Here is a 27,562-nt window from a genome sequence, read left to right as displayed (position 1 = left end):
CCTGGCCAGAGAACTAGAGCCCCCATGCCGCAGCTAAGAGTTCACATGCAGCAACTAGAGATCCCACGTGCCGCAACCAAGACCTGGAACAGCCAAAAAAGTCAATAAATGTGTGTGTGCTCAGTGGCTCCGTCATGTCTGACTCTTTGCGAGCCCATGGACTGCAGCACGCCAGGCTTCCCTGCCCTTCACTATCTCTCAGAGTTTGCTCAAACTCATGTGCATTGAGTCGATGATGCCATCCAACCATCTCATCCTCTGTCACCCTCTTCTCCTCCTGCCTTCAGTCTTTCCCAGCATCAGGGTCTTTTCCAATAAGTCGGCTCTTCAGATCAGGTGGCCAGAGTATTGGAGCTTCAGCTTCTGCATCAGTCCTTCCGATAAATATTCAGGGTTGACTTCCTTTAGGACTGACTGGTTCGATCTCTTTGCAGTCCAAAGAACTCTCAAGAGTCTTCTTCAACACCACATTTGGAAAGCATCAATTCTTCAGCATCAGCTTTCTTTATGGTCCAACTCTCACATCCATACATGACTACTAGGAAAACCATAGCTTTGACTATATGAACCCATCACTTTGTCAGCAAAGTGATGTCTCTGCTTTTTAATACACTGTCTAGGTTTGTCAGGGATTCCCAGGTGGCACTAGGGTTAAAGAACCTGGCTGCCAATGCAGAAGATGTAAGAGACCCGGGTTCCATCCCTGGGTGGCGAAGATGCCCTGGAGAAGAAAACAGCAACACACCCCAGTGTTCTTCCCTGGAAAATCCCATGTAGCCTGGCAGGCTACAGTCCATGGGGTTGCAAAGAATTGGCTTTCCTTCCAAAGAGCAAACCTCTTTTCTTTTCAAACATTTCAAACAAAGCGAAATAAAGCCAAACCCACTTTGCAGTTGCTCGATCAGAGATGTAGCCTGTGGGCCTGGAGAGTCAGGAGTGAGAGGAAAGGATGGTTCCTCTCCCCAGCCTGCAGCCAGCTGGCTCCATGTGCAGGGCTGGCCTGACTGTGAGGCTCTGACCCCTGCCTCCCCGACCCCACCCCACCCCACCACACCCCACCCCACCCCACCCCACCCCCATCCCCACAATCAGTGCCTGGCAGCCGCCCTTTTCCGAACCCTCTGCCCAGGCCATTCCAGGTTACAGGACCAGCCCCACCTCTCCTCTGCTTCTCCCAGGTTGGAGGGGGAGGAGGCGGGAGGCGGGCGCGTGGGGCGGGCCGGCCTGGGGCTGAAGCGTTCCAGCAGCCTCTCTCAGAAGACCAGCCATGGCCAGCCCAGGGCTCCCGCTCCTGCTCTTGCTGCTGGCGGCCCCACCACTGCAGCCCTCCTGGCTGCCACCGCCAGACACCCCAGAGGGCAAGGCCACCATCACGGGCTTCATCCTCTCCGCACTGGACAGAGCCACGTCCTTCCTGAAAAAGAGGCTGCCCGAAATCAACCTGGACGGCGTGGTGGGGTTCCAGATGCTGGAAGGTGGGTGCACTCTGGTTGCCCTGGACTGGCCGCCGAGAAGGCAGTTCTCAGCCTGTCACCTGCCTGCTCTGCACCCTGGGACCAGCCCACCTTCTGGTCCCCAAATACGATGCTCTGACTATAAGGAAAGAGGGGCAGAGGGCGGCTGGCCCCTTTTAGGGGGTCTAGAGACCCTATGTGATCAATTAATTTTTCTTTTTAGAAGCAGGAAGGATTCAGAGGCCACTCAAGAAAAGATTTGGAAATTATTGTTTTCCAGGGAGGAATGATTCATTTGACAATCCCTCCCTCCTGACATGCCAGGGCTTCCCGATGGCTCAGTAGGTAAAGAATCCACCTGCCAACCCAGGAGACACAGGAGATGCGGGTTTGCTCCCTGGGTCGGAGAGATCCCCTAGAGTAGGAAGTGGCAACCCACTCCAGTATTCTTGCCTGGAGAATCCCGTAGACATAGGACTCTGACGGGCTGCAGTATTTGGGGTCACAACTGGGCTATGAAGCACACCCCCTCCAGACATGCCAGGACCAAGGCTAGCAGAAGGAGTGTGCCCTGTGAGTGTGCCCTCCCCGGCTCCCCCTACATCCAGCCAGAGCCGCCTGAAGGCTCCAAGAAAAGAGCCAAGTGTTTGTTCAGCTTTGAGGGATATAAGATCCCCGAGGAGGGGGCTGGAGACAGGCCAAGGCAAACAGGTAGCCACCTCCCACACTCACCAAGGGTTTCAGGGAGCCCCTCCCTGACCCCAGCGACAAATCCCGGGCTCTGGCTGGCCCCACTCCTGTGTCACCCCATCTGTGTTGCCATGGCAACTTTCCACACACCAAGACTCCGATCCCAGCAGGAGGTGGGGCTCTGGGACCTTTTGCACTGTGTCCTTGTGGCCTCCTCACGCCGCTGACCCCCACCCCCAGGCCGCATCCTGGAGACCCTTAAGACCCTGGTCCCCTCCCCTCCAGGCCAGGATCAGGGTGGGGGTCTCCTTCATGTAACCCTGGTCCTGTCTTATAACTCCTCTGTTGTTGAGTCACTAAGTCCTGTCCGACTCTTTGTGACCCTATGAACTGCAGCCCACCAGTCTCCTCTCTCCATGGAGTTTCCCAAGTAAAAGTACTGGAGTGGGTTGCATTTCCGTCTCCAGGGGATCTTCCCCACCCAGGGATCAGACCTGCCTCTCTGGTGTCTCCTGCATTGGCATGTGTGCGTGCTAAGTCACGTCAGTCGTGTCCAACTCTTTGCAACCCTATGGACTGTAGCCCACCAGGCTCCTCTGTCCATGGGATTCTCCAGGCAGGAATACTGGAGTGGGTTGCCATTTCCTACTACAGGGGATGTTCCCAACCCAGGGGTTGAACCTGCATCTCCTGCATCAGCAGGTGGATTCTTTACCACTAGCACCACCTGGGAAGCCCTGTTGCGGCACAAACTGCCCCAGGATTTAGCTGCTTGAAACAACAATTATCTCCTGGGTTATGTTCGTCAGGAATCCAGGAGCAGCTTGGCTGGGAGGTTCTGACTCGGGGTCTCGTGCGAGGTTCCCATCCAGATGGTGGCCAGCACTGTGATCATCTGAAGGCTTCCCTAGTGCTGGCAGACCTGCCCCATTCACACACAGGCCTGCTGGGTTGGTGCTGGCTGGCGGCCGGAGGGCCCTGTTCCCCACCACGTGGGCTCCTCCAGGGACTGCTTGAGCATCCTCATAGCTCAACAGCCGCTTCACCCAGAGCAAGTGACCCAAGAGAGAGCTGGGCGGAAGCCTCAGTGTCTTACAACCTAATGTTGGAAGTCACGGGCTTCCCAGGTGGCTCAGTGGTAAAGAATCCACCTGCCAATGCAGGAGATGCAAGAGATGCAGGTTTGATCCCTGGGTCAGGAAGATCCCCTAGAGGAGGGCATGGCAACCCACTCCAGTATTCTTGCCTGGAGAATCCCATGACAGAGGAACCTGGCGAAGAGTCGAAGACGACTGAGCAACTGAGCACACGCTTGGAAGTCGCATGTCACCATTTCCCCGGTTTCATGTTGGTTTCACTGATTGGCCCCATTCCAAGCAGGAGGGGGCCAAAAGGATGGGGAAATGAGCTGGCTACCACAGCCCTCCTTCTAAGGATCCTGCCTGCATTCTGAACCTTCCTGGGAGAGAGAGGGGGGTTCACATTCTGGGAGGGGTCCAGTGATAAGAGATTGCCCATCAATCTCCTGGGTCCTCTCTGCTTGGGGCTGGACAGGCAGACACTGACCTAAGAGAGCAAAGGGTCCCTCCAGCTGCTTCCAGCTGCCTCAAGGGAGTTCCAGAATGCGGCAGCAGCTGCCACACATGCAGGGAGAAACAGGAACAAGCCCAAGGACCTAGGATCACCATGAGGTCAGGTTGGTCTGGTCTCTCTGATGATCAGCAACCCTCCTGGGACTCTCCATCTACAGGTTCAGCCAAACGATTGCTTCAGAACTACACTGCCTGATTCAAGTTCAGAGAGGGAAGAGAGTTGGGGGAGGGGTGTTACAGAGCCCTACATCCCGCCAGACTTGCTCAGCACCCTCCTTAAAACTTGTCCACTCTGCTCCACGCAGTGCCCAACCTGACAGCAGCTGCCCTACCTCATCTCACTTCTCAGCTCTGCACTGAAGCTCCGCCTCACATCTCCTCTCTTTCTGGCTACCCCATGACCTTCTCTTCCAGCCACCCCATCCTCTCCCACCCCTTCTGGGCCATTGCGAGTCTACAGGGCACCTCTGTGAGAATTAGAAAAAGGTACCACCTTTCTCAAGTCACTTGACTGACATCTGCTGGAAAATTATCTTAAAACATGTACAAACCCATGATAGGAATGTGTGTTGCACTTGTGCAGTGTACAACCTGCTCAACTGTACACAACGGCCCTCCACTCTGCAATCTGAGTCTCTCCCTCATTTTTTCCTCCTGGACCACAAAGCCTAAGTCTCTATAACAAATAGTAATAGCTAAATGTTATTAAGTGCTTTTTTTTTTTTTGCACTCTGGACAATGCTAAGTCCTCTATACACATTACTGCTAAGTTACTTCAGTCATGTCCAACTCTTTGCAACCCCATGGACCTCAGCCCACCAAGCTCCTCTGCCCATGGGATTTTCCAGGCAAGAGTGCTAGAATGTGTTGCCGTTCCCTTCTACAGGGGATCTTCCCAACTCAGGGATTGAACCTGCATCTCTTAACGTGTCCTGCACTGGCAGGCAAGTTCTTTACCACTAGCTCATTTAATCTTTATAACCCCATCTCCAAGAAGTAAGGAATATCATTACTCCCATTTTACAGATGGAGAAAGTGAAGCAGAGAGAAATCAAATGACTTCCTCAGGTCACCCAATGAGAAAGCATTAGAGACAGACTCTGAACCCTGCACCCCACCTCCGCCAGAAATCAAGCTCTTAGCCACCACCTTCCCTCACTCTGACCACCACTCCCCGCCCCACCAGTACCCAGCTGAGCTCCACAGAGGCCTAATTTCCAATAAACTCAGCAGATATTTTCCCCTCAAGAGCTGGAAGAAGCAGAGAGGCTCAGTATGCATTATAACTGGGAGTATATTTTCCTGTCCATGTGGTTCGTCCAATGTTGGGATGAATGAACTCTGCTTCCCCTTTGCAGTGCAGCTCAAAGGCGTTCAGGAGAAGTGGGCACGGGACTCCCAGCTGCAGCCGCTCAGCCTGCGTGTGGGCAAGCTGGTGGAGAAGTTGGCTCCTCTTCTCCATGATTCCATCTTCTACCTCAACCTGAGTGACCCCGAGTACCTGAGACGTAAGAGCGTGGGTGGGGTCCCGCTTCTTCAGGAACACAGACAGCTTCTGGGGGCGTCCACTGAAACCGCCTGGTGCAGCTTCAGTCAGTGTCGGGGAGGCTCTGGGAGGACCTGTAACCAGCTGCCCCTGGGGGTGTTCGGTCACCCTTGACTTCAGCTTTAGACGGCCTCTCCCACCCACGGAGGGCGGGTGGAAGGTAGGGAGCAGCTCTCCCCCATTTTTTCAGCTCATGTCCAGGCTTGGGGGCAAAGGATCATCCCAGACCAGAGGAGAGGGAGGGTCGAGATCTAAAAAGTAATCTGGCCCTTTGCATGGCAAACTGTGCATCTTGCCAGTATCTTTCTTCTCACCCTAGAATGCAGAGCCTTTGTCTCCTTGTCAGCCTGGAGTCATCCTACCAAGGGCCCCCTCCCTATAAGCCCTGGCCTGAGTTGTGGGGGGCTCCTTGTGTGGTCCAGCCCCGCCTCCCAGGCTCCCTCTCCCAGGTCCAGGAGGGAAGGTGGGGAGATAACTGGCCCTCCCGAGCATCAGCCTGCTTCTCTGTATGTGGGGTGTTCCACCCTCTCCCCTGGAGGAGGAAATGGCAACACACCCCAGTATTCTTGCCCGGGAGATCCCATGGACAGAGGAGCCTGGCGGGCTACAGTCCATAGAGTCTCAAAGAGTCAGACACAACTTAGCGACTGAGCGTACACCCTCTCCCAAGCCTGGTCCCTAAGACCATCCCAGCCTGGCTCATCCTGAGGTCGGTTCTGTAAGAGCTCCATGTTCTAATAGAACCAAAGGAGGCAACTAACCCTTCCTAGAAGCTTCCATGGGGTGTGGTAGATTTACTCAGAGCCTGTCCCAACATGGTTCCTAGTGATTAAAAAAAAAATCAGATAAAAAGCTTTCTGAATATTTCAAATGCAGTGCTCAACCCTCAGGCAATGCTCAGAGCCCTGAAGGCACCCAAGTGCAGTCAGGGCTGCCAGGGGAGGGACAGCCAGTTCCTGGGCTCAGAACCACAGGAGCCTGGGGGGTGGTTAACCATGGCATGGCTCACTGCACCTGTGTCTCCCCCCACTCCTTCCTCTCTACAGAGTTCCACCTGACCATCCAACCTGGGTTTTGGAAGCTTCCACGTGCCTGGACTCGCACGGAGGCCTCCATGGTCTACCCCACTTTTGAGCAGGAGGACTCCTTCTCAGAGGAGCTGAGTGACTTGTGCCTGGTGCAGCTGCTGGGAACCGGGTGGGTCCCCTGGACCTGCCTCACTTCCTGAAGACCCCAAAGCGCCTGCCTTCCACCAGTCCTCTGGTCCCACTTGCTTCCCAAAACCCCAGCGCTGTGCTGTGCCAAGTCACTTCAGTCGTGTCCAACTCTTTGTGATGCTATGAACCGTAGCCCACCAGGCTCCTCTGTCCATGGGATTCTCCAAGCAAGAACACTGGAGTGGATTGCCATGCCCTGCTCCAGGGGATTTTCCCGACCCAGGGATGGAACTTGCATCTCTTATATTTTCTGCATTAACAGGCGGGTTCTTTACCATTAGCGCCACCTGGGAAGCCCCCAAAACCCCAGGGGTTTGGGCAAAACTAGGTGCCAGCTCCCCTGAAAGCTGTTCCTTGTCCCACCCCCATCTCTGATTCGGCCCCCACCTCCATCTGAGGCTTCCAGCCCGCTCCAGACACCCACCTCTATGCCTTGCACCTCCCAACTCACTGGTCTCCCCACACCAAAGGGGTCTTTCCAAAAAGCGCATCTGAACACCCCACCCCAGTGTGAAGCTTCCTTGTTCTCAGGTAAAGCCTCAACTCCTCTGCCCTCCCCTGGTAGCTCAGATGGTAAAGAATCCGCCTGCAATGCAGGAGACCCAGGTTCAATCCCTGGGCCAGGAAGATCCCCCGGAGGAGGAAATGGCAATCCACTCCAGTATTCTTACCTGGAGAATCCCATGGACAGGGGAGCCTGGCGGGCTACAGTCCATGGGGGTCGCAGAGGATTGGACACGACTGAGTGACTAGCACTTCCTCTGCCTTCCCAGGTCCCCAGGGTCCTCTGGTCAAGCCCCTGGGGCCTCTTTTCAGACCCTCAGACGCACCTGTTCCCTCCCACCGCAGGCCTTTGCCCGTGCCCAGAAGTCGCCTCTGTGAGATCTCTTCCCCTCCCCACTGCCTCACCCCGGCCCCTGTGCATAAGTAACTGCTCACAATTAGGCCAGCTCCAGTATCCTGCTTCCAGAACCTTCCCTGACCCCGTAGCAGGAAGCTGACCTCCCACGGTGGACCAGTTCTCCTCGCCAGGTGCAGTTCACGCTTGTTTTATGGTTCTGCAGAACAAATGCAAACTGCATCCGGCTAAGAGAACAGGTTCCAAAAAGCAGGACAGGGCTGTAAGTCCAAGAAAGAAGGACCCAGCCTTGTTGAGCTCACCATTTTATCCTGCTGTGCAGATGGCTTGGAGGAAGCCCTTCAGGGCCAGCCCTAGGTGCAGGGACCCATGGAACCCATGAGCAGAAGAGGCAGCAGGTGCCCAGGCCCCTGCCATCTCAGCATCCTTCAGAGAGGTGTTTGGGCCAGGACACAGTTGGGCTTGCAGAGCGGCTCTGCTGCAATGGGGGGGCCTGCCCTGTCCCTTCTATGGGGCAGTCCTGGCACAGGGGGTGTGGGGGACAGCCCGGGCCCAGGGATCTGCAGTTTAGGGCAATTCTGGGAAAGATGGTACTGGGGAGTCCCACGGAGAAATGAGATGTCACAGCCCCTGGTGGCTCCCCCCAACCCAGGACAGCTCCAGCGTCACCTCATTGTGCCAGGGGGACCAATTCAGCCAGTCCAGAAAAGGACACGTGTTTATCTGTCTCAGCTGCGAGCCTGGACCCTGCTGGGGGCTGTAATAACTAGAGGGGGAATCAGGACCTGGGAAGGCTCCAGGCCCCCAGGCTTGATTCAGGACGCTCTTAACAGCCTGGAACCACTTCTCCTGTAGGACAAACAGCAGCCAGCCCTGCCAGCTCTCCAATTTCTGCAGAAGCCTCATGACCAGGCCGGGCTGCTCTGGCTACTGCCTGTCCCACCAGCTACTCTTCTTCCTCTCAGCCAGAATGGTAAGTGCCCAGCATAGGCCCAGCCACAGCCAGAGGAGGAGAAAAAATGACCAGAAGGCACTCTTGACAGTGTGGTTTTGCACATTCACACCAGGAAAATAAGTGGGTTTTAAACCTGTGCTTCAGACCTCAGGAGTGGAAAATTGCATGCCATTCATTGGCCGTGAAATCCAACCAAAGTGGGGGCAAGGTTGGGGGTGATAGTGTTGAGGTTCTGTTGGACAAAGAGCTTTGTGTGCTGAACTGGATCACAGGGCATCAGCGAGCCAGAGAAGGGCTGGGAGAGGAGCCACAGAAGTAACTCAGTAAACAACAGATGGAAAAGGTCTTAGAACAAAGTCCGTCACTAGCTGCTTCCAGAAAACCAAGCCAAGACCAGAAGAGATCCACCATCCCCTCCCTGTGCCCAACACTCTTCAACCCCAAGCACTCACATTTTGCTAAACACTCGTTTTATTTTATTTTGGCCTCACCACATGACTTGCAGGATCTCAGTTCCCTGACCAGGGACTGAGCCCATGTCACAGCAGTGAAATTACAGAATCCTAGCCACTAGATTGCCAGGAACTCTCGCTAAATACTCATTTTAAACATATATTTATTTACATACAAAGCAGAGCTTGCTATCTCTATTCAAAAATGTTACTCAATGCCCAGAAATTCTTAAGAAAGGATTGTTGATTTTAATAGCTTTTTTATTATTATTTATTTGCAAATTGTCACAGCCCAGTGTTTTTATAAATACAATAAAAGCCAAATTACAAGGAAAATTGTTGTGATTATTAGATTCAGCAGATAGAAAATTAGTCTGACATATTGCTATAGCAGTTTTTAAAGCCTGTTCTCATCACCCGTCCTTTTCTCCATGTGGTGAGACCAATATGCAGCCTGGGCTCTTTTTTTTCCTTTTAATTGGAGGATAATTACTCTACAATGTTGTGTTGGTTTCTGCTGTACAACACAAATCAGTCATAAATATATGTGTGTGTGTGTGTATATATATGTATATATATATATATATATGTCCCCTCCCTCTTGAGCCTTCCTCCCCTCCCCCACCCCACCCCTCTAGGTCATCACAGAGTACCAGGCTGGGCTCCCTGTGCTATACATCAGCTTCCTACTAGCTATTTATTTTACACACTATAGCATATATAGGTAAATGCTCCTTTCTCAGTTTGTCCCACCCTCTCCTTCCCCGGCTGAGTACACAAGTCCCTTCTCTCTGTCTGCATCTCTATTCTTCTCCTGCAAACAGGTTGATCAGTGTTATTTTTCTAGATTTCCATGTGTATACATTAATATACGATATTTGTTTTTCTCTTTCTGACTTACTTCACTCTGTATAACAGGGTCTAGGTTCGTCCACCTCACTAGAACTGACTCACGTCCATTCCCTTTTTATGGCTGAGTAATTTTCCATTGTATATTTTTACCACACCTTCTTCACCCACTCATCTGTCGATGGACGCCTAGGTTGCTTCCATATCCTGGCCATTGTCAATAGTGATACAGTGAATGCTGGGGCACATGTGCATTTTTTGGATTGTGGGTTTCTCAGGGTGTATGACCAAGTAGTGGGATTGCTGGGCCATATTGTAGTTCTATCCCTTGTGAAGCACTGTAGCTGTCTGCTACAGCATGGTTAGGCTGGAATCAGCTTGCAGTGACAGCGGCTAACAGCTTTAGAGAGCCCCCTGGTGTCCGGCACTCCCACCCACGCCAGCGCCCCTCTGGTGCAGCACCCAGCGGCCTCACTTTCTTCTCCCCATGAAGACCCTTGAGGCTCATGATAGGGTAACTTAGGTGGTAGAGGTCACACAGCTCCTAAGTGGCTGAGTCAGGACTTGAACCCAGCTCTCTCCATCCCCCGGTGACTAAGCCTCCCATGGCTGGGAGCGCAGATGGGGAAGAAATTTGGGGAATAAGGAGAAAGATCTGCTGTCAAAGGCAGCCACTTGCAAAACCATTTCAGAATAGCAGGTGTTTCCCTGTGACAGAGCATGCATCTGCTGCCCACTCTCCGACTTGTCTCTCTGTTTGTTCCCCCAGAGGGGGTGCACCAGGGGGCTGTTCCACCAGAGCCAGCGCTACATGAATGTCTTCTGCGCTAACATGATGGACCTGAACCGGAGAGCCGATGCCATCGGATATGCCTACCCAACCCGGGATGTCTTCATGGAAAACAGTGGGCCCCACATTCTACTCTAGGAACAGAGCTGCAGGGTGTCCCTGATTTCAGGCAAACACACACACACAACACAGAGTAGGGCTGCCAGGCTTGGCAAATGAAAATATAGGATACCCAGGAAAATTTGAACTTCAGATAAACAATGAATACATTCTTAGTGTATCCCCAACATTGCGTGGGCTATACTTAACTCTTTTTTTATTCATCATTTTTTTGAAACTCGAATTTAAGTGCACATTCTGTATTTTTTCTGCCACTGTTTTGACTGCTTCCTGCCCCAAAAAGCTGACCCAGGGGTGGAGCTCTGGATAGACTGACCAACTAGGTGACTGGCAAACGGACCCTTAAAGCCTGAGAGAGGAGACTGAAAGAGGAATCCCTGGTGGCTGCTCCTTTGCTTGGGTGTCCAGGCCCCCGTACTCACCCTGACTCTTGAGCAGCCCTGACTGAGGCCCTAAGTGGAAGCAGGACTCGGGTCTGGGGGCCCCTGTTCACTAAGGCAGGCCCTCAGGGCTGCCTCCTTCCAGCCACTGTGCCGTTTGTTTGTGCATTGATTTTTTTTGGCAAGGGCTTTCTCTAATTGCAGTCAGCTGGGGCTACTCTTCATTGCAGTTTGCAGGCTTCTTATTGCGGTGGCTTCTCTTGTTGCAGAGCACAAGCTCTAGGGATGAGCTTCAGTAGTTGCAGCTTGCAGGCCCTCAAGCACAGGCTCAGTAGTTGTGGCACATGGGCTTGGTTGCTCCGAGCCATGTGGAATCTTCCTGGACCAGGGATCGAACTGGTGTCCCCCGCATTGGCAGGCAGATTCCGATCCACTGCACCACCAGGGAAGTCCCAGCCACGGTGTTGAGTGCCCACCTCCTGGTGCTGCTTCTCTCTAGCAGATGGCACCATGGTGGCCTTGGGGAGGGGGAAGAGGTGGGCCTGGGGGCGGGGCAGGCCTGCAGAGGGTCCCCTGTCTTTGCTTCCAGTCGTGTTCTGTGGGATGAGTGGCTTCTCCGACTTCTACAAGCTCCGGTGGCTGCAGGCCATTCTCAGCTGGCAGAAGCCGCGGGAAGGATGCTTTGGGGAGCCAGGTGAACTGCACTTCCTCCCTGACTGGGAGCGGGGTTGGGGCAGGGGGGTGCTGGGCTTCTAGGCCAAGTGGGGAAAGGATGCAGTGGTGTTAGGGATGTGGAGAGAGACGTGCACCATGCGTATCCACGCACACATGTGCACACAGACACACATAGGTGTTGGGGATGTGGCAGCAGACAGGTGCTCGCAGAAACTTCCGGTAGTGCCTCCAGATTCAGGAGGCTTGTGTTGCTTGAGGTGTTGTGAAGAGGAGGGGGCTTAGCCAGTAGTTATTTCATTATTTAGCTGCACCTGGTCTTATTTGCCACACATGGGATCTTAAGTTGCAGTATGCAGGATCTTTTTTTAAGTTGTGGCAGGTGGGACCTAGTTCCCTGACCAGGGATGGAACCCAGGCCCCCTGTATTTGGAGCTCAGAGTCTTAGTCACTGGACCACCAGGGAAGTCCCAGCCAGTAACGTTTAAAAATCCATCGACTCCATTTTACACCAGAAACTAACACAACATTGGAAAGCAATTATGCCCCAATTGAAAAAAAGAGAAACAGAAATACAAAAAAAAATCCATCTTGAGAAGTTCACCTTTTGCTCTTCTCCCAGCTGCTGAAGATGAAGAATTACCTAAAGCCATTCAGTACCAACAGCAGTTTTTGAGAAGAGTGAAGAGGCGAGAGAAACAGTTTGCAGGTAATGAAAATACCCAAGGGAACTTCTTCTTGTCAAGAGGCCCTGGAAAAGATACACACAGCTCACACCCCAGGAAAATAGGCCCCCAGCACCACCGAGGGGCCAGACTGGATGGTCTTTGTGTTTGGGAGCTGAAGGGAAGGGTAGGAATCGATGATGCCCTCCTCTTTGAAAGTGGGGAGTCCAGAGATGCTGTCTCCAGTGATGGGAACATAAAAGAGATGTTTAAGTGTATTTTACACTGAACATCACAGAGGCAATCCCTCTTGATCAAAGTCTAATCAGGAAAACAGAACCTCATTGGGAACTTCAGCAGAGGGAATTGAATATAGGGAACTCATCTCAGAGGCACTGCAAGAGCTGAAAACAGAAAAGGTAAGAGAACACAGAGGTTAGCCACTGCAGGATGCCTCCGTCCTCCCTGGATGCAGAGCTGGAGGGACTGTGGGAGGAGCAGAGCCTGTGGAGGCTGGAGGCAGAGGAGAGGGGGTGGGGGCAGGGGGAGAGACACCTGGCTTCTCCCCTCATCCCACCTGTGCCTGCCGGTGGTGGGCAAGGCAGTCTAGTGAACGTATTGAATAGCTTGGAGGAGTTGTTGCACTGGGATTTGGAGCAAAGAAGGGCAGAAGGGGGATCTTTGAGCCAGTGGACAAGTGACAAGCACAGTCCTGGGGGCCACATGTCCTGGTGTTCCCAGTTTACACCTGCCATCCTGGAGCCCTTTTATTTATTTTTTGGCTGTGCCACGTGGCTTATGGGATCTTAGTTCCCTGACCAGGGATCCAACCAGGGTTCCTGGCAGTGAAAGCCTAGAGTCCTAACCACTGGACCTCCAGAGAATTTCCCTGGAGCCATTATGAACAGCGCCCCCTTCCCTGGCAAATGTGTTCTAGTTGAGATGAGTTTGCTATGTATTCAGTCCATCAATGTAGAGAAACAAAAAACAGGCTATGACTATTAATGTATTCCAGGTGGTGCTAGTGGTAAAGAACCTGCCTGCCAATTCAGGAGACAGAAGAGATGCAGGTTCGATCCCTGGGTTGGGAAGATCCCTGAAGAAGGGCACGGCAAGCCACTCTAGTGTGCTTGACTGGAGAATCCCATGGACAGAGGAGCCTGGCAGACTACAGTCCATAGGCTCACAAAGAGTCAGACATGACTGAAGCCATTTAGCACACACACAAAAAAGATTTCTTTTATAATTATTAATAAAAAATAAAATAACTGCAAGGCAAGAGCAGGAAGGGAGGTGAGCTGGCCAGCACAGAGATGTCCAGCACACACTGGGAAATGATTCCAACAACTAAACGTCTCACCAGGAACCCCACCACGGCTTCATCATCTACCTGCAAGTGACAAGAGAAGAGAGTGATGACGGGTTTGTTTTGTAGCTGCCACCAAAGGCTGGGCTGGTGGGGGGTAGAGTTCTCAGGAGACCTCCAGGGCCCCTTCCCTGGCAAGGTCTGCCTGACCCAGGGGCTGGGGCTGGCTGCTCCCTGGAGACTGACAGCTAGACACTAGGACTGCCCTGAGGGCTGGAGAGGGAGCTGCAGAAATCCTACAGCCTGAGTTCCTTCCTGGGGCCCCTGCAGGTTGACCAGCAGCCCAGGAAGCTGGGAGAGGCGTGTTCCTTCTTTCACTTAGGACATGCACACCTGTTGACTAAGGGCACCGGATTTGAAATCAGACTGTCTGGGTTCAAATCAGCTTTTGCCTTTCTTTGCTGTGGGAGTTGCTCAATCTCTCTGAGCCTCAGTTTCCTCATCTGTAAAATGGGAACCAAGCAGTGCCTCATTCATAGGGGATTTGGGGGGTCAATTTCAGATCATCATGCAACGTGCTTCCCACAACATTTGTCCTATGAAGGTCACCAGTAAGCATGGATTGCCAGGGTTAGTAATTAGGCTCCTTGAAGTCTGCATTCTCTCTCCCTCAGAGGGGCAGTCCCTTCTCCAGAGGAAAGTAAAGTCATGGCTGCCTTCAACCTGCTCAGAGACTAAAGGTGGACAGCTCATTTTGAGCTCAGAAGACTCATAATAAGAGGCCATTATAAATAATGTCAAAGGAGCTCCTGGCCCAGGTTGCTGTTTGGACAAACACGGGACCAGGTAGGCCCCAGGCAGGACTGAGGGAGGCTGTCAAGTAGAAGAAATGAGCTATAGAGTCTCCAGGGTTGGGATTTCAGCTCTGCTCCCAAAGTCTCTCTTTCCCCATCTGTGAAATGGAGCCATTGCTGTTCTAGAAGGTCTCATGCAGGTCCTGAGCTTAGGGGAAGGTGGAAAGAACTGGACCAGGATGTGGCCTCCAGGAAGGGGCTCTGGAGCGTGAATCACAACATAGAGTCACCCCTGCTTCTGTAAGGAAGTCTTTCCGACAAGACATAACCTCCCAGATGAGGTTCCAACTGGCTGAAGACATTTCTTCCCAGAGGGGAGACTTTAGCAGCCAACATTCATGGAGGTTGGCAGGTGGGTGCCCAGCCCTGCAAGGGAGATCTGGGGACACCAGGATGGCTGGGAGAAGATCTGAGAAGTTCTCACAGTGGAGCAGTGGCTGCCTGCTGTGCCCCCCTCCCAGGACTCACAGCGGGACCTCTGTCTGTCTCCCCAGATGGCTGCTCCTCCCACAACACAGCCATGGCTGTTGCAGCCCTGGGTGGCTTCCTCTATGTCCTGGCGGAATACCCCCCAGCAGAGGGAAAGCTGCGGCCATCCACGATGACACCACCCAACCAGCACTGACACAGTTCCACGCCTGCCACCACCAGGAGGATGAAGCCAACACCTTTAGTCCATCATATTCTTAAGTCCTGGGGTGCAGGTCACATCCTGAGGCAGAAGCACCTGAAGCAAAGAACACAGGGTCATCGCTGTCCCCCTTGCCCTCGGGAAGCCGAGCCGGGGAGGTGGGGCGGGGATGGACCCAGGTGTGGGAGCAGATGAATAAATGTAGAGTGCAGCCGAGCTGGGCGTTGGGTCTTGGTTCTCAGCCTTTCAGACTTCTAGGGCTCTGATTCGGACACAACTGAAGTGACTAGCACACACGCACATTACACTTATAACAGTTTGGCAATGGAGTGACAAACATCTAAGTAGGGAGAAGAGTCAAAGTCACCTGCAACTCCTTGATTGAGAACAGGGGATTTCCCAGAAGTTGGCAGCAGACCAATTTGTTTGCTGGTGAATTTTTGGCACCTGAACACTTGTGCTGGCTCCTGTGTGGCTTGTGCATTAGAGAGGCCCCAAAAGGCCACCTTAACCTGGGACGCCACCTTCGGCTAGCTACATAAGACATTATGTGGACAACTGGAAATATCTGAATGTGACCTGTGGATTAGTTAATAGAATTCTATAGGATGAACCATCCTAATTTTACTTGACCCGTGCTTATGTAAGAAAATCCTCACAGAGGATACATAAAGTGTTAAGGTGCGATACATAAAAAGTGTCTAGGTGATGCTTCATGATGTCCACAGCTTGGCTGAAATGGTTCCAAAAATGTGTATTATGAATGAAGCGCAAACGTTAACAATCGGTAAAGACAAATAAAAAGTACACAGAGGTTCCTTATACTACTTTGTCAACTTTCCCCTAGACTTCAATATTACAACGTAAAATGTTCCCGCCATCCCAGAACCCCGCCCCCTCTAAAAAAATTAACACAGCAAGTTATCAGGAAGATATCTCGCGATATCCGAAGAAGTACAAATGCTTCAGAGCTAAGAGCTGCCAGCAGAGCTTGGTCCTGGGTCACGTGGGGTATGCTCACGTGACCGGAGGTCCGAGTCCAACATGGCGTCCTCCATGGGTCGCTTCCTTCTCTTCCTTGCGCTGCGCGGCTTCCTACTGGAAGCATCCAGCGACGTCGGCTCGGGGTGAGTACAGCTCTCGCGGGGGCAAGTCCGGTTGTGGGGGGGGGGAGGGCGGTCCCCCAGAATGGGGCACAGCACTCCGAACTCTTGTGTGCCCCCCCAATCCCCGCAGGGCCTCCCGCGACGACGACGTGCTCCTGCCCTACTCCCGCGCGCGCGTGCGCCTCGCCCGGGACTGCACAAGAGTGCACGCCGGCCGCCTGGAGCACGAGAGCTGGCCGCCGGCCGCCCACGCCGCCAGCGCCCACCGCCCCTCCGTGCGCACCTTCGTCTCGTACTTCGCAGACCGCGCGGTGCCCGGTCACCTGACGCGAGCGCCCGAACCCCTGCGCACCTTCTCGGTCCTGGAACCCGGCGGACCCGGCGGCTGCGCGTCGAGGCGCCGCGCCACTGTGGAGGAGACGGCGCGGCCATCCGGCTGCACCGTCGCCCAGAACGGCGGCTTCTTCCGCATGGAGACGGGCGAGTGCCTGGGCAACGTGGTGAGCGGCGGGCGGCGGGTGAGCAGCGCCGGGGGGCTGCAGAACGCGCAGTTCGGGATCCGCCGCGACGGGACTCTGGTCACCGGGTGAGGAGGCAGGGTGTCCGGTAACTGTATAGGGCAGAGGGCCTGAGAGTCGAGAGGTAGCCGTGCCGCTGTGTTCAAGTCGCCTAACCACGCTGAGCCTCCGTTTCCGCACCTCCAGGAAGGGGAAGGTAGTACCTTCCTTGTAGTTTATTCGTCTTCCAGTTTGGTATGCTGCTTGCTTTGTGTCGGTCTGCGTGCTGTGTACCGGGGATATGGCTGTGAACAAGCAAACAGTCTTTGCCCTCAAAAAAGAACACACATAGCCCCCATTCCTAGTGAAAAATTAAACAAAATCCAGAGAGTTACTTAAGTTAATTTAAATTCTATATAAGCAGTGAAGCAATGAACAGGATGAACTGATTGTAAATAGAGAGTTGAGTTTAGGGAAGGTAATCAGGAAAGACTGGTCTGAGAAGGTGACCTTAAGCACATGAGAAAATTAATGTAAAATTTAATCACAGGTCAACCAGGGTCAAAACTGGAGGAAGAGCATTGCTGCCAGAAGGGACAGCAGGTGCTAAGGGTCAGAGGTGGAGAGGGGCTTGGTGTGTGAGAGATGGAAGGAAGGAGGAAAGTACCAGAGGAGAACAGAACTGATTTTGGTCACTTAAGAGCTTGCTCTGACCCTGCCAGACACTAAACAGGTTGAGCCATAGTGGAAGCAAGGAAGCCAGTTAAGAGGCTGTTGCAGGCATCAGATGGTAATTTGGCTGGGGTGATGGCCTGAGAGATTGAGGGCTACAGGTGGACTTGAGATCTATTGGGGTTGGTTGTTTCTGTTAAGTGAAGTGTAGACTGGGATATGTGGACTGTTTGCAAAGATTGCTTCTAGGACCAGGCAGGTTCCTGGGCATCAGGAGGAATCCAGTAGCCAGGCAGGGGGCGGGGATGGGGAGCCCCACTACGCACAGTTTGCCGCTGCTGTTGACTGAATCTCACTGCTTCCCTGTGTCCAGATATCTGTCTGAAGAGGAGGTGCTGGACACTGAGAATCCATTTGTGCAGCTGCTGAGTGGGGTTGTGTGGCTGATTCGCAATGGCAGTATCTACATCAATGAGAGTCAGGCGGCTGAGTGTGAGGAGACCCAGGAGACAGGTGGGAAGGGGACACTGAGTACCATAAGATGTGGGTGATGAGTGGGCATGTTGGCAATAAGTGTTTTGAAAACGGGTGGTAGGGGAAGTCTTTCCACAAGTACCATTCTAGGTATTGGGAATCCATGGGGATCCCTGCTTCATGCAATGTATAAGAAAGGAAATGTATACTAAAAAGAAGTGGTTAGTGCTAAGACAGAAGAAGTTGGAGGAATGGAGCTATGAACAAGGCAGTAGAGGAGTGTTCCTAAAATGTCTGTGGACCAGCAGCATCAGCGTCACCCAGGATCTTGGTATAAACACAGAACTTCATTCCCTCCCCCTCTGCCTTGAAGCTACAGAATCAGAATCCCTGGGGTGAGGCCCAAGAATGTGTGTTCTAAGGAGCTCCCTGGGTGATTCTGATTAACATTGGATTTTGAGAACCACTGAAATGTGAAATACTGGGGCAGGGAAGGTCTTCCATGGCCTAGGTGTTTAAATGGGCTGTTTTAGATTGTACGGTCAGGGAAGGCTTCATGGAGGAGGTGGCTTAGCTCAGAAGGAGCAAGCTGTGAGAAGAGCTGGGGAGAAGCCCAGTCCAGCCAGAAGGAACAGAAGGTGTCTGCAGGGAATTGTGGGGAGACCGCCAGGAGATGCGGTAGAGCAAGCAGCTCAGGGAAGTCACGCCAGGCATCCATAAGGCATTTGGAGTTTGGACTTGGGACAGTGGAGGCCATTGGAGTGTTTTCACCTGGAGGTTGATCTTGTTTGATTTACACTGAAGAATAGCCCTTTGCCTGTTCTGTGGAGATGAACTGGGGCAGGGTTCGGGGGCAGGCAGATAGCTGGGTACACAGACCTAGAGGTGCAGAGTGGTGTCAGACTGGCAGGAAGTGGCAGGCAGAGCCCAGAAGGCCTCCCGAAGGGCCAGGCAATCAGCCAGGCTGCGTCTCCTTCAGGTTCCTTCAGCAGATTTGTGAACGTGATCTCAGCCAGGACAGCTGTGGGCCACGACCGGAAGGGGCAGCTGGTGCTCTTGCACATGGATGGACAGACGGAGCAGCGGGGGTGAGTCCTGCTCTGAGGAGCTTCAACCCACCTCCTGACCCTCAGATGTTCCCTGGGGATCTTCACACCCACCCATCCCCTGTCTTCCCTCTGGCAGAGGGTCCCTAGGTCTGTCCCACTTCCACAAACTCATCACCTTCCACACATTTGCTCTCAGTCTCCTTGACTTAGGGCCTCATCTCCTGAACTCTGGTTGGGGTGAAAGGAAATCATCACAAAGTGTCTACTCACAAAGCCGGGAGTAGACCTGGGTCCCCATTCTAGTTCTGCCATGTGCTGGCTCTGTGGCCTTGGACAAGTTACTTGGCCCCTCTGAGCTCATTTCCTCCTCTGTAAAGTGAGTGGCTCTGCTGCTGCTGTGTAACAGATTGGCACGGGCAGCTCTGATTTGTTAGGTTGGAGCTCTATAGGTCAGGAGTCGGCGGAGAGCGGTGGTGCTCAGCCAGGTTCTCTTGTTCAGGGTGTCCCACAGATAGCATCCAGTTCTTGGCCAGATAGGGGGCTTATCTGGAGCTTCTGGGAAAGAATTGTCTTGGCAGCTCACTCAGGTTGTTGGCAGAATGCAGTCCTTGGAGTTGTAGAACTGAGGTCTCTGCGTCATTCTTGTCTGGGGGCCCCCGCACTCATGAGGCCACCCACGTTCCTCCTCGTATGTATACCCTCCTATTGTATATCTTCAGGGTCCAGAGCTGTGTCAAATCCATTTAACCCCCTCGTATTTCTGGTCTCCCTCACTTTGTCTTTTGCCTTAGCCTGAGAAAGCTCTCTGCCTTTAAGCGCTCCTGTGATTCCATTGGGACCACCCAGATCATCCAGGATAGGGTCCCCACGTGTGGACAGTTGTGCTGTGTATCGTAACACGATCATGAGGATGATCTCTGGATATAGTCATAGCTTCCAGAGATTTGGACAGGACACCTTGGGCAGGGGGAGCACTTAGAAATTTGCCTGCCATAGCGGGCATGTGATACTGTGCACTGTGGAAAGTAAGATGCACTAACCCGGAAGCAGATGCTGCAAGGTCAGCAGTGCTCATCTTGTGCCACAGCATTAACCTGTGGGAGATGGCAGAGTTCCTGCTGAAACAGGATGTGGTCAACGCCATCAACCTGGATGGAGGAGGCTCTGCCACCTTCGTGCTCAACGGGACCTTGGCCAGTTACCCTTCTGATCACTGGTAAGCCCACCAGAGCCCCCTTGCTGAGGTCCAAGGCCAGGCCTGTTCCCGGCTGTCTCATTCAACAAATATTGAGTGCCTGTCATTTGCCAGGCTCTGGGGGTTCAGTAGAGAGGCTGAGATGCCAGCTTCCCGCTGCTTACAGAAAGTGGTATACATAGTGTACCAGCCCTGCCCGGGGCCAATGGAAGGGGCAGGTGATGATCAGGGAAGACCTGAGGATAGAGAATCATGAGCTGAGAGCTAGAGGGTGTGGAGGTGACTGGGCCCAGAACAGCGTGTGCAAAGGCCCTGGGGTGGGAAGAACCTATAAAAGGCTGGAGAAGAGATGAAGCGATGCCGGGGTCCAGCCCCCACAGGATCCAGGGGAACCTGAAGGAAAAACAGCGTCGGCGGATGATTTAGAGAGAGATAAGGAAAGAATATTGTAGATAAGAAAATAGAGGAGAGACAGAGGCTGATATTCCTTGGTTTACATAGAAAGCCAATAAAACTTCAAGACAAGAAATCTGCCCTGTTCACAGAGGCCACAGGTGCCTTCCTGGTCTCCCGAGGGAGTGAAGATGCAGAAAGTCTTCCCGTTCAGGTCTTAGAAACCCGAGCAGATAAGTGAACACAGGGAGCCTCTATGCTCCAAGGGATCAGCCTGAAAAAGAAAGAAAGAGAGAAAAAAAGAGAAAAAAGAAAAACACAGGGTGACCAAGCTTCTTCAAGCGAGGCCCAATAGCTTTATTTTTTAAAGGTACTTTTATACCTTGTCTTATACATAGAGGGAAATGAAAGATGCAGAGTCATACAGAGTCAGCCCAAACATTACATCTGTTTTGTCTTTATCAAAACCGGGATTTTTTTCTGCAAGCCTTTCCCATAAACAATGTTGTGTACATTATCTTCTGGCCTTGAAGGCCTATGAACATTTTATAACCCTCTTTTGATAAAGTCTTCTCAACCAGAAAGCTTATTTTCCCTTGAAATGTTTTTTCTTATATTTCTAATCTATGTCAGCCTCAAAAAGTATTAAACAGAGTTATGTTCTCACTAAGCAAAGGTGCAGTGAGTTACAAGAAAGAACCAGTTATCTCAAAAGTCTGATGTGGTTAAATTCAAGGCTACACTTGTTTTTCTTACTTTCCAACTATGTTAACTAATGCACTCCCAGGTGCAGAATGGATAAGAGATATGGGAACTTAGCAACAAGCATTTGGCCAAATAATGGAATCCTACATTAACACTACTCTAATAACTTTTAATTCTTTGAAAGGCTCTGTGTTATAATCATATGCATAGCTGCAAGGGTCTGAATATACTTGCAGAGCAAGCTATAATGCTAACAGAGGGGGTTTGATTTGAAATATTTTTCTCATGTCCAGGAGACTTATTAGCTATAGCCCTAAGTTGATTTTCTCCAGAGAAAGGTGGTCAGGAATAGACCTCTGTTAATTTCAGAGGAGTTGGTGAAAGTCATGAAGTAGTAAAACAGATAGATTCTGGTTTTAGGGGTAGATGCTCGAGAAAGCCTAGGGAGCCCATTGAGTTCTGAAGCCTTGCTTAACAGTTCTCTTCCACATGACCTTGTCATGGGTGAGATCTCCCGTGGTGGCCCCTGGCAAAGCGAGGCAGCCCTCAGGCTCTGCAGTGGGTGGTCTGAGGGGTGGCCAGCACCTCAGCCTCTCTTCACACTCCTGTCCCCCTGCAGCCAGGACAACATGTGGCGCTGTCCCCGCCGCGTGTCCACCGTAGTGTGTGTGCACGAGCCCCGCTGCCAGCCGCCAGATTGCAGCGGCCACGGGACCTGTGTGGAGGGGCGCTGCCAGTGCACAGGGCACTTCTGGCGGGGTGCTGCCTGCGACAAGCTGGACTGTGGCCCCGCCAACTGTAGCCAGCATGGGCTCTGCACGGAGAGTGAGTGGTGGCTCTGTGGGAGGCAGCTCTGGCCCGGGTGCCCCGCTCTCATGGCCCCGGCCCGGCCCAGCCCTCACCCAGCTTTCTTGGTCTTGTCTTGGCAGCTGGCTGCCGCTGTGAAGCTGGATGGACAGGGTCCAACTGCAGTGAGGGTAAGCGCCCCCAGGCCAGCCTCCTCCCTGGCACCCCTTGGGGCTCTTGGGCGGGGGTGATCCTGGGTGCTGCAAGCCTCAGCTGCCTTTATTCCCGCCTCCTGGTCCACAAGTCTGTTCACTCTTGTCTCACGCTTTCACTTCATGTGTAAATCACCATGTCAGTGTCCTGCGGCTGCTGCAGCAAGAGCCCACTAACTCGGGATGGACACAGTCCTTTATTCTCCCACAGTTCTAGAGGCCAGCACTCCATGAGCGAGGGCTCAGCGGGGCCGCGCTGGCCCTGAAAGGTCTGAGGGAGGGTCCTTCCTGCCTCTGCCAGCTCCCGGTGGCCCCAGCGCTCCTTGGCTGTGGCTGCCTCAGCCCAGTCTGTCTCTGACTTCACAGGCACAGCCTCCTCCCTTGCCTGGGGCCAGTCTTCCTCTCCGTTATCTTACATGGACCCAGGCCTCTGGGATTTGGGTCCATCTTAAATGCAGGAGGCTCCCCATTTTGAGATCCTTAATTGCATGTGCAGACAGTATTTCCAAATAAACTCACACTCACAGGTTCTGGAATTGGAAGCTGTCTCTGGGAGGACACAGTTCAGCTGTGTCCTGCAGGACTGCTGTCACCTGTGGCTTAAATGGTTAGCGGCTGTCTTTGGCACTGAGTGGAGAGTCTGCACTCCCCAGCATGGCCCGCCAGGCCACGGGTGCTCTGGCCATGCCCCCCTGCACGCCCCAGATCAGGCCCTTGGCGGCCCCTCCAGCCTGCTGCTTTAGTGCTCCGCTGCTGCCGCACTCGCCCCCCTCGCTCCAGCGCACGCGTCCCCACTCGTCCTGCGATGCGTGCCTTCTGGCTCGCTGGCTGCCTAGACCAGAAGCCGCTGCCCAAGCAGAGCAGAGGCTCCACAAGGGTGTGGCCTCAGGCCTGCCACCTGGCATGTTCTCTGGAACTGCCTTTTGGGAGAACACGTGAACCAGCAGGGCCCCTGGGGGTGATGAAGATGCGTTTGCAATCCCCTGGGCCCCAGCCTGGGATGGGAGGGCGGGGCCAGGTCTGGCAGAGACGCCTCCCTTCCCCACCCCAGCTTGCACCAGTGGCTTCTTCGGGGAAGACTGCGCCCAGAAGTGTCAGTGTCATAATGGAGCCACCTGTGACCCCGTGCAGGGGGCCTGCGCCTGTCCCCCTGGCTTCACAGGAGACACCTGTGTGCAGGGTAAGTGGGAAGGTCCCGAGTCAGCCAGGAGGGAGCCCCACCCAGGGGGTGCTCCTGCGTCAGCCCGGCTCTGTCCACACCCGGGCGCACCCTGACAGTGCAGAGAGAGGCCTGGCCACGGCGGCCCCCACCGCTGTCCTCCTGGCTCCTCTCCGCAGAGTGTCCGCTCGGCTGGTATGGGCCAGGCTGCCAGAGCCCTTGCAAGTGTGAGCACCAGTGTCCTTGCGACCCCCAGACTGGCAACTGCAGTGTCAACTGGTCACCCACCCTGAGCAGCCTCTTCTCCCGAGGTACGGCCCCTCCCAGGGCCCCCCCGGGGCCCCCCCGGGAGCAGGAGAGAGCAGACCCCTCTTCTCCCAACCTTCAGCCTCTCCCTGGCCTCTTGCAGTGAAGGAGTGTTTCCCACCTGCTGAGGTCACTGTGCGGGCAGGAGAACTCTCCCTTCTCACCAGGTAGGTGCTTTGGTGGGACCTGGGGCAGGGGTGGGAGGAAAGCCCCCCCACCCCTCCGCCTTTGAGGTGTGGCCTCTGCTCAGGGCCCAGGCAGGGCTAGGAGGTGGCTGCTAGGTACCCAGGTGACAGTTCTCCGGCGTAAGCTCAGGGAGAGTCCCAGCTGATGCAGCCACCTGAGCCGTCCAGGGAGACCCTGAGCAGGACCCTGGCCGCCACCACAGTGGAGTTGAGGGGGCTGGGTGTGGCCTTGTTTTCTCAACTTATCGGTGCAGAAGCTCTGAGCAATTCACGTCATTTCTCTGGCACCTGGGGGTGTTCACCCCTTGTGTGGGGTCTTTATTTTCTAGCGCAGGTCTTCAACTTGACGTCCAGGTAGGGGGTGTGTATTAGAAGACAGAGCTGGGCTCAAGAACCAATGCTGTGGGTCTGGGAGCCCCCCTTGGAGAACCTCTCTTCATGGTTGTCCCTCCCATAGCCCAGGGCAGTGCCTGGCCCGCCCCCTCGAGGTGGAAACCAGGTGTGAATGTGAATGAAAAACCCCTTGGCCTTGGCCTGGAGGCAGAGCCTGGGAGCTCATCACAAAACTCAGAACCCCGGTCCTTCCTGGAGATCCTGACCTGGTGCTTGGGTGAGGGCTGGGAGGAAAACCCGGGACGTGTGCTGGGAAACGCACCGGCACAGGGACAGGGGCGCCCAGGAGCCCTGCACCCCGAGCTCGGGTCTCAGGTATGAGACCACGGGGTCCCACAGCAAGGGGAGGGGAGCTGTGGGGGGCCTGAGGGACAGGCTGCAGGCCCCACCCTGGGCAGCCAGCTTACGTCTGCTGCTGCATGAGGATTTCAGACCAAGATTCACATGAAGGAAGAAAGATCACTGAAGGACCGCCCCCGGCCCGCCAGCTCCCTGCCTGGGAAGAAGGGGTGTGGGTCCTCGCTGCTCTGTCTGCTTTGAGGATTCTGGAGAGCCCAGCCTCTGTTGCCAACGTCCTCGGAAACCCAGGATGCAGACCGCTGCCTCTTGGGGTGGATTAGGTCCCCAGCTGTGTGTTCTGTGCCCTGTACAATGTAACGTTTATTAGCAGCATCTGAAACTCAGGGAGGTGCAAGTCAAAATCTTTGTTTTTCCTTGCTGCTGCTGCTGCTGCTGCTAAGCCACTTCAGTCGTGTCCGACTTTATGCGACCCCATAAACGGCAGCCCATCAGGCTCCCTGTCCCTGGGATTCTCCAGGCCAAGAACGCTGGAGTGGGTTGCCATTTCCTTCTCCAGTGCATGAAAGTGAAAAGTGAAAGTGAAGTCGCTCAGTCGTGTCCGACTCTTAGCGACCCCATGGACTGCAGCCCACCAGGGTCTCAAATATGGGCTTCCCTGGTGGCTCAGATGGTAAAGCGTCTGTCTCCAATGTGGAAAAGCCGGGTTCGATCCCTGGGTCAGGAAGATCCTCTGGAGAAGGAAATGGCAACCTGCTCCCATATTCTTGCCTGGAAAATCTCATGGATGGAGCCTGGTAGACTACAGTCCATGGGGTCGCAAAGAGTCGGACACAACTGAGCGACGCGACTTCACTTGAAATACCAGGCAAGGTGGGAGCCTGATATCAGGCAAGGTTTGTCCCACATAACTGTCCGCGCTGCTTCTGAATGTGTGTGGAGTACACTCCTCACCCTCGCAGGCCCATTTGCTTCCCCCTGCGTGGTCCCTGGAGGCACCTGATCCTGTGCTCCTGTTCTGGAAGAGTAAAGTGGGGGAGGGGGGAGCCCCTCCAGTGCCGCCCCAGCCCGAATCGCATCCAGCACCCCTGTTCCGGGTTCTCTCCCACCCACAGGACCACCTGGCTGGCCATCACCTTGGCCCTGGCGTTCCTCCTGCTGATCAGCACGGCGGCAAATGTGTCCTTGTTCCTGGGGTCGAGGGCCGCGCGGAGCCGGCACCTGGACGGGGCCTACGTCTACCACCCGCTGCAGGAGGTGAACGGGGAGCACCTGGCCGCCGAGAAGGAGCAGCTGGGTGACTCCTGTAGCCCCTTCAAGGACTGAAGCCTCCCGCTGCCGGTCGTGTCCTATTCCCGAGGCTCATTTCCAGGAGCTCTGGCTTCTTCAAGAGGAAGTCCCAAGGCCACCGACCCATCTGGGTAGTCGTGACCTGGGTGCCAAACTAGGCTTCCGACAGCAACGTGCCTCAGCCCCGCACCTGGCTGCCTGCCATGGCACATGCAGTCCAGCACTCCCGGAGGGCCTGCCTCCGTCCCCGCCTGCCTGTGTCTGCTGCTCACGGGGCCTGCCCTCCCAGGGCCTGCCCACTGCTGCCAAAGAGCCTCTGCCTCCTGGGGCCAGAGCCGCTGCCAGTGGAACTCATGATGACCGTGCCGTGGCCAAGTGGCAGGGTCCAGCCATTCCCCTTGGACAGGAGTGGACTGAAGAGACGATGGCCACAGCACGGGACCCTTTTTAAACAGACCTCATCACTGAACTTGCCCACTGAAATGGTGTTTCCTGTCGCAGGAAGCTCCTTAGGAGAGAGGAGGAATGAAATCATGTTTACAGGCTCTCTATTTGGCCCTGCCACTGAGAGGGTTTTTTTTTACCACTTGAATAAATTGATAAAAATAAATTGATATAATAAAAGAACCTCATCTGAATTAGCAGTCGTGGACTTGAGGGGCTCCTAGGCCTTAACACGTGGGGGACTGCTTAACCAGGGTCAGAGTCATGGGCACATCCAGCTCCCTGATGGATTTTGTTTAATCCAGAGGTTTCCCAGGTGGTGCTAGTGGTAAAGAACCCGCCTGTCAATGCAGGAGACATAAGAGATGCGGGTTCTGTCCCTGGGTCAGGAAGATCCCCTGGAGGAGGGCATGGCGACCCACTCCAGTATCCTTGCCTGGAGAATCCCATGGACAGAGGAACCTGGCAGGCTACAGACCACAGGGCTGCAGAGTCAGACACGACTGAAGTGACTTAGCACACGCACAGGGGTTCTCTCTTTCAAGTGTGCTTGAATCACCTGGTGGCTCAGCTGGTAAAGAACCTGCCTGCAGTGCAGGAGACCTGGGTTTGATCCCTGGGTTGGGAAGATCCCCTGGAGAAGGAAACAGCTACCCACTCCACTGTTCTGGCCTAGAGAGTTCCATGGACTGTATAGTCCATGGGGTTGCAAAGAGTCGGACATGACTGAGCGACTTTCACTGAATCACCTGGAGAGCTTGTTACACATGCAGACTCTGGCCTGGAGCGGAGCTCCAGACTCCAGGTCTCACCAGGCTCCCAGGTGATGGCTGTGAGCATCTGGACAGCACTCGAGTTTGCACTGTGTGTTTTAGTAAAATTTACAAGTCAAGAGATTAACAACTCCAGATTTCTGGTTTCTCTTTGAAAAAAGTGAGAGAAAGACTTGCAGTGGTTAAGAATCCACCTTGCAATGCAGGGGACGCAGGCTCAGTCCCCAGTCAGGGAACTAAGACCCCACAAGCCAAGGACCAACCAAACCCACAAGGAACAACTACCGAGCCCACACACCACGACGAAAACTCCCTCCTGACGGAGTGAAGGTTCCCCCGTGCCGCAACTAAGGCCAGATGCAGCCAAAATAAGCAAGTAAGTAAATATTTTTTAAAAAGTTTATATCCCAGCATCAGAGGACACCCTCAGAGGCAACGAGATAAGTTGTCCAAGCGAAGAGTGGCTGGTCCCCATCTGTGTCCTCTCCAGCTCATTGCAGCCCCAGCGGTTGGTTTCCCTTGACTGTGAGGGTCTTTAGGAAGTGCCTGGCGACACCTTGCCTCATAATACACCCCACTGTGTAATTGGCAGCT

The 27,562-nt window shown here is 53.9% G+C and overlaps 2 protein-coding genes across 2 annotated transcripts; both read left to right on the top strand.

Moving 5' to 3' along the window:
* The first annotated feature begins 1,211 nt into the window (after positions 1-1,211).
* On the top strand, positions 1,212-15,245 carry CUNH16orf89 (chromosome unknown C16orf89 homolog). Its single transcript, XM_040256345.1, has 8 exons — positions 1,212-1,475; positions 5,095-5,244; positions 6,329-6,479; positions 8,214-8,331; positions 10,384-10,519; positions 11,494-11,598; positions 12,199-12,285; positions 14,896-15,245. Exons 1-8 carry the CDS (start codon positions 1,268-1,270, stop codon positions 15,024-15,026), a joined length of 1,086 nt encoding a protein of 361 aa, XP_040112279.1. The 5' UTR covers positions 1,212-1,267; the 3' UTR covers positions 15,027-15,245.
* Positions 15,233-26,389, top strand: NAGPA (N-acetylglucosamine-1-phosphodiester alpha-N-acetylglucosaminidase). Its single transcript, XM_040256338.1, has 11 exons — positions 15,233-16,159; positions 16,269-16,724; positions 17,681-17,820; positions 18,761-18,869; positions 19,918-20,046; positions 21,743-21,948; positions 22,053-22,100; positions 23,173-23,301; positions 23,460-23,591; positions 23,690-23,753; positions 25,577-26,389. Exons 1-11 carry the CDS (start codon positions 16,077-16,079, stop codon positions 25,785-25,787), a joined length of 1,707 nt encoding a protein of 568 aa, XP_040112272.1. The 5' UTR covers positions 15,233-16,076; the 3' UTR covers positions 25,788-26,389.
* The last annotated feature ends 1,173 nt before the right edge of the window (positions 26,390-27,562 follow it).

Source organism: Oryx dammah, unplaced genomic scaffold (assembly GCF_014754425.2).
Source record: "Oryx dammah isolate SB20612 unplaced genomic scaffold, SCBI_Odam_1.1 HiC_scaffold_2, whole genome shotgun sequence".
NCBI lineage: Eukaryota > Metazoa > Chordata > Mammalia > Artiodactyla > Bovidae > Oryx > Oryx dammah.
Note: the sequence above shows the minus strand (reverse complement) of the source record. Positions and strands in the feature narration are given on the sequence as shown.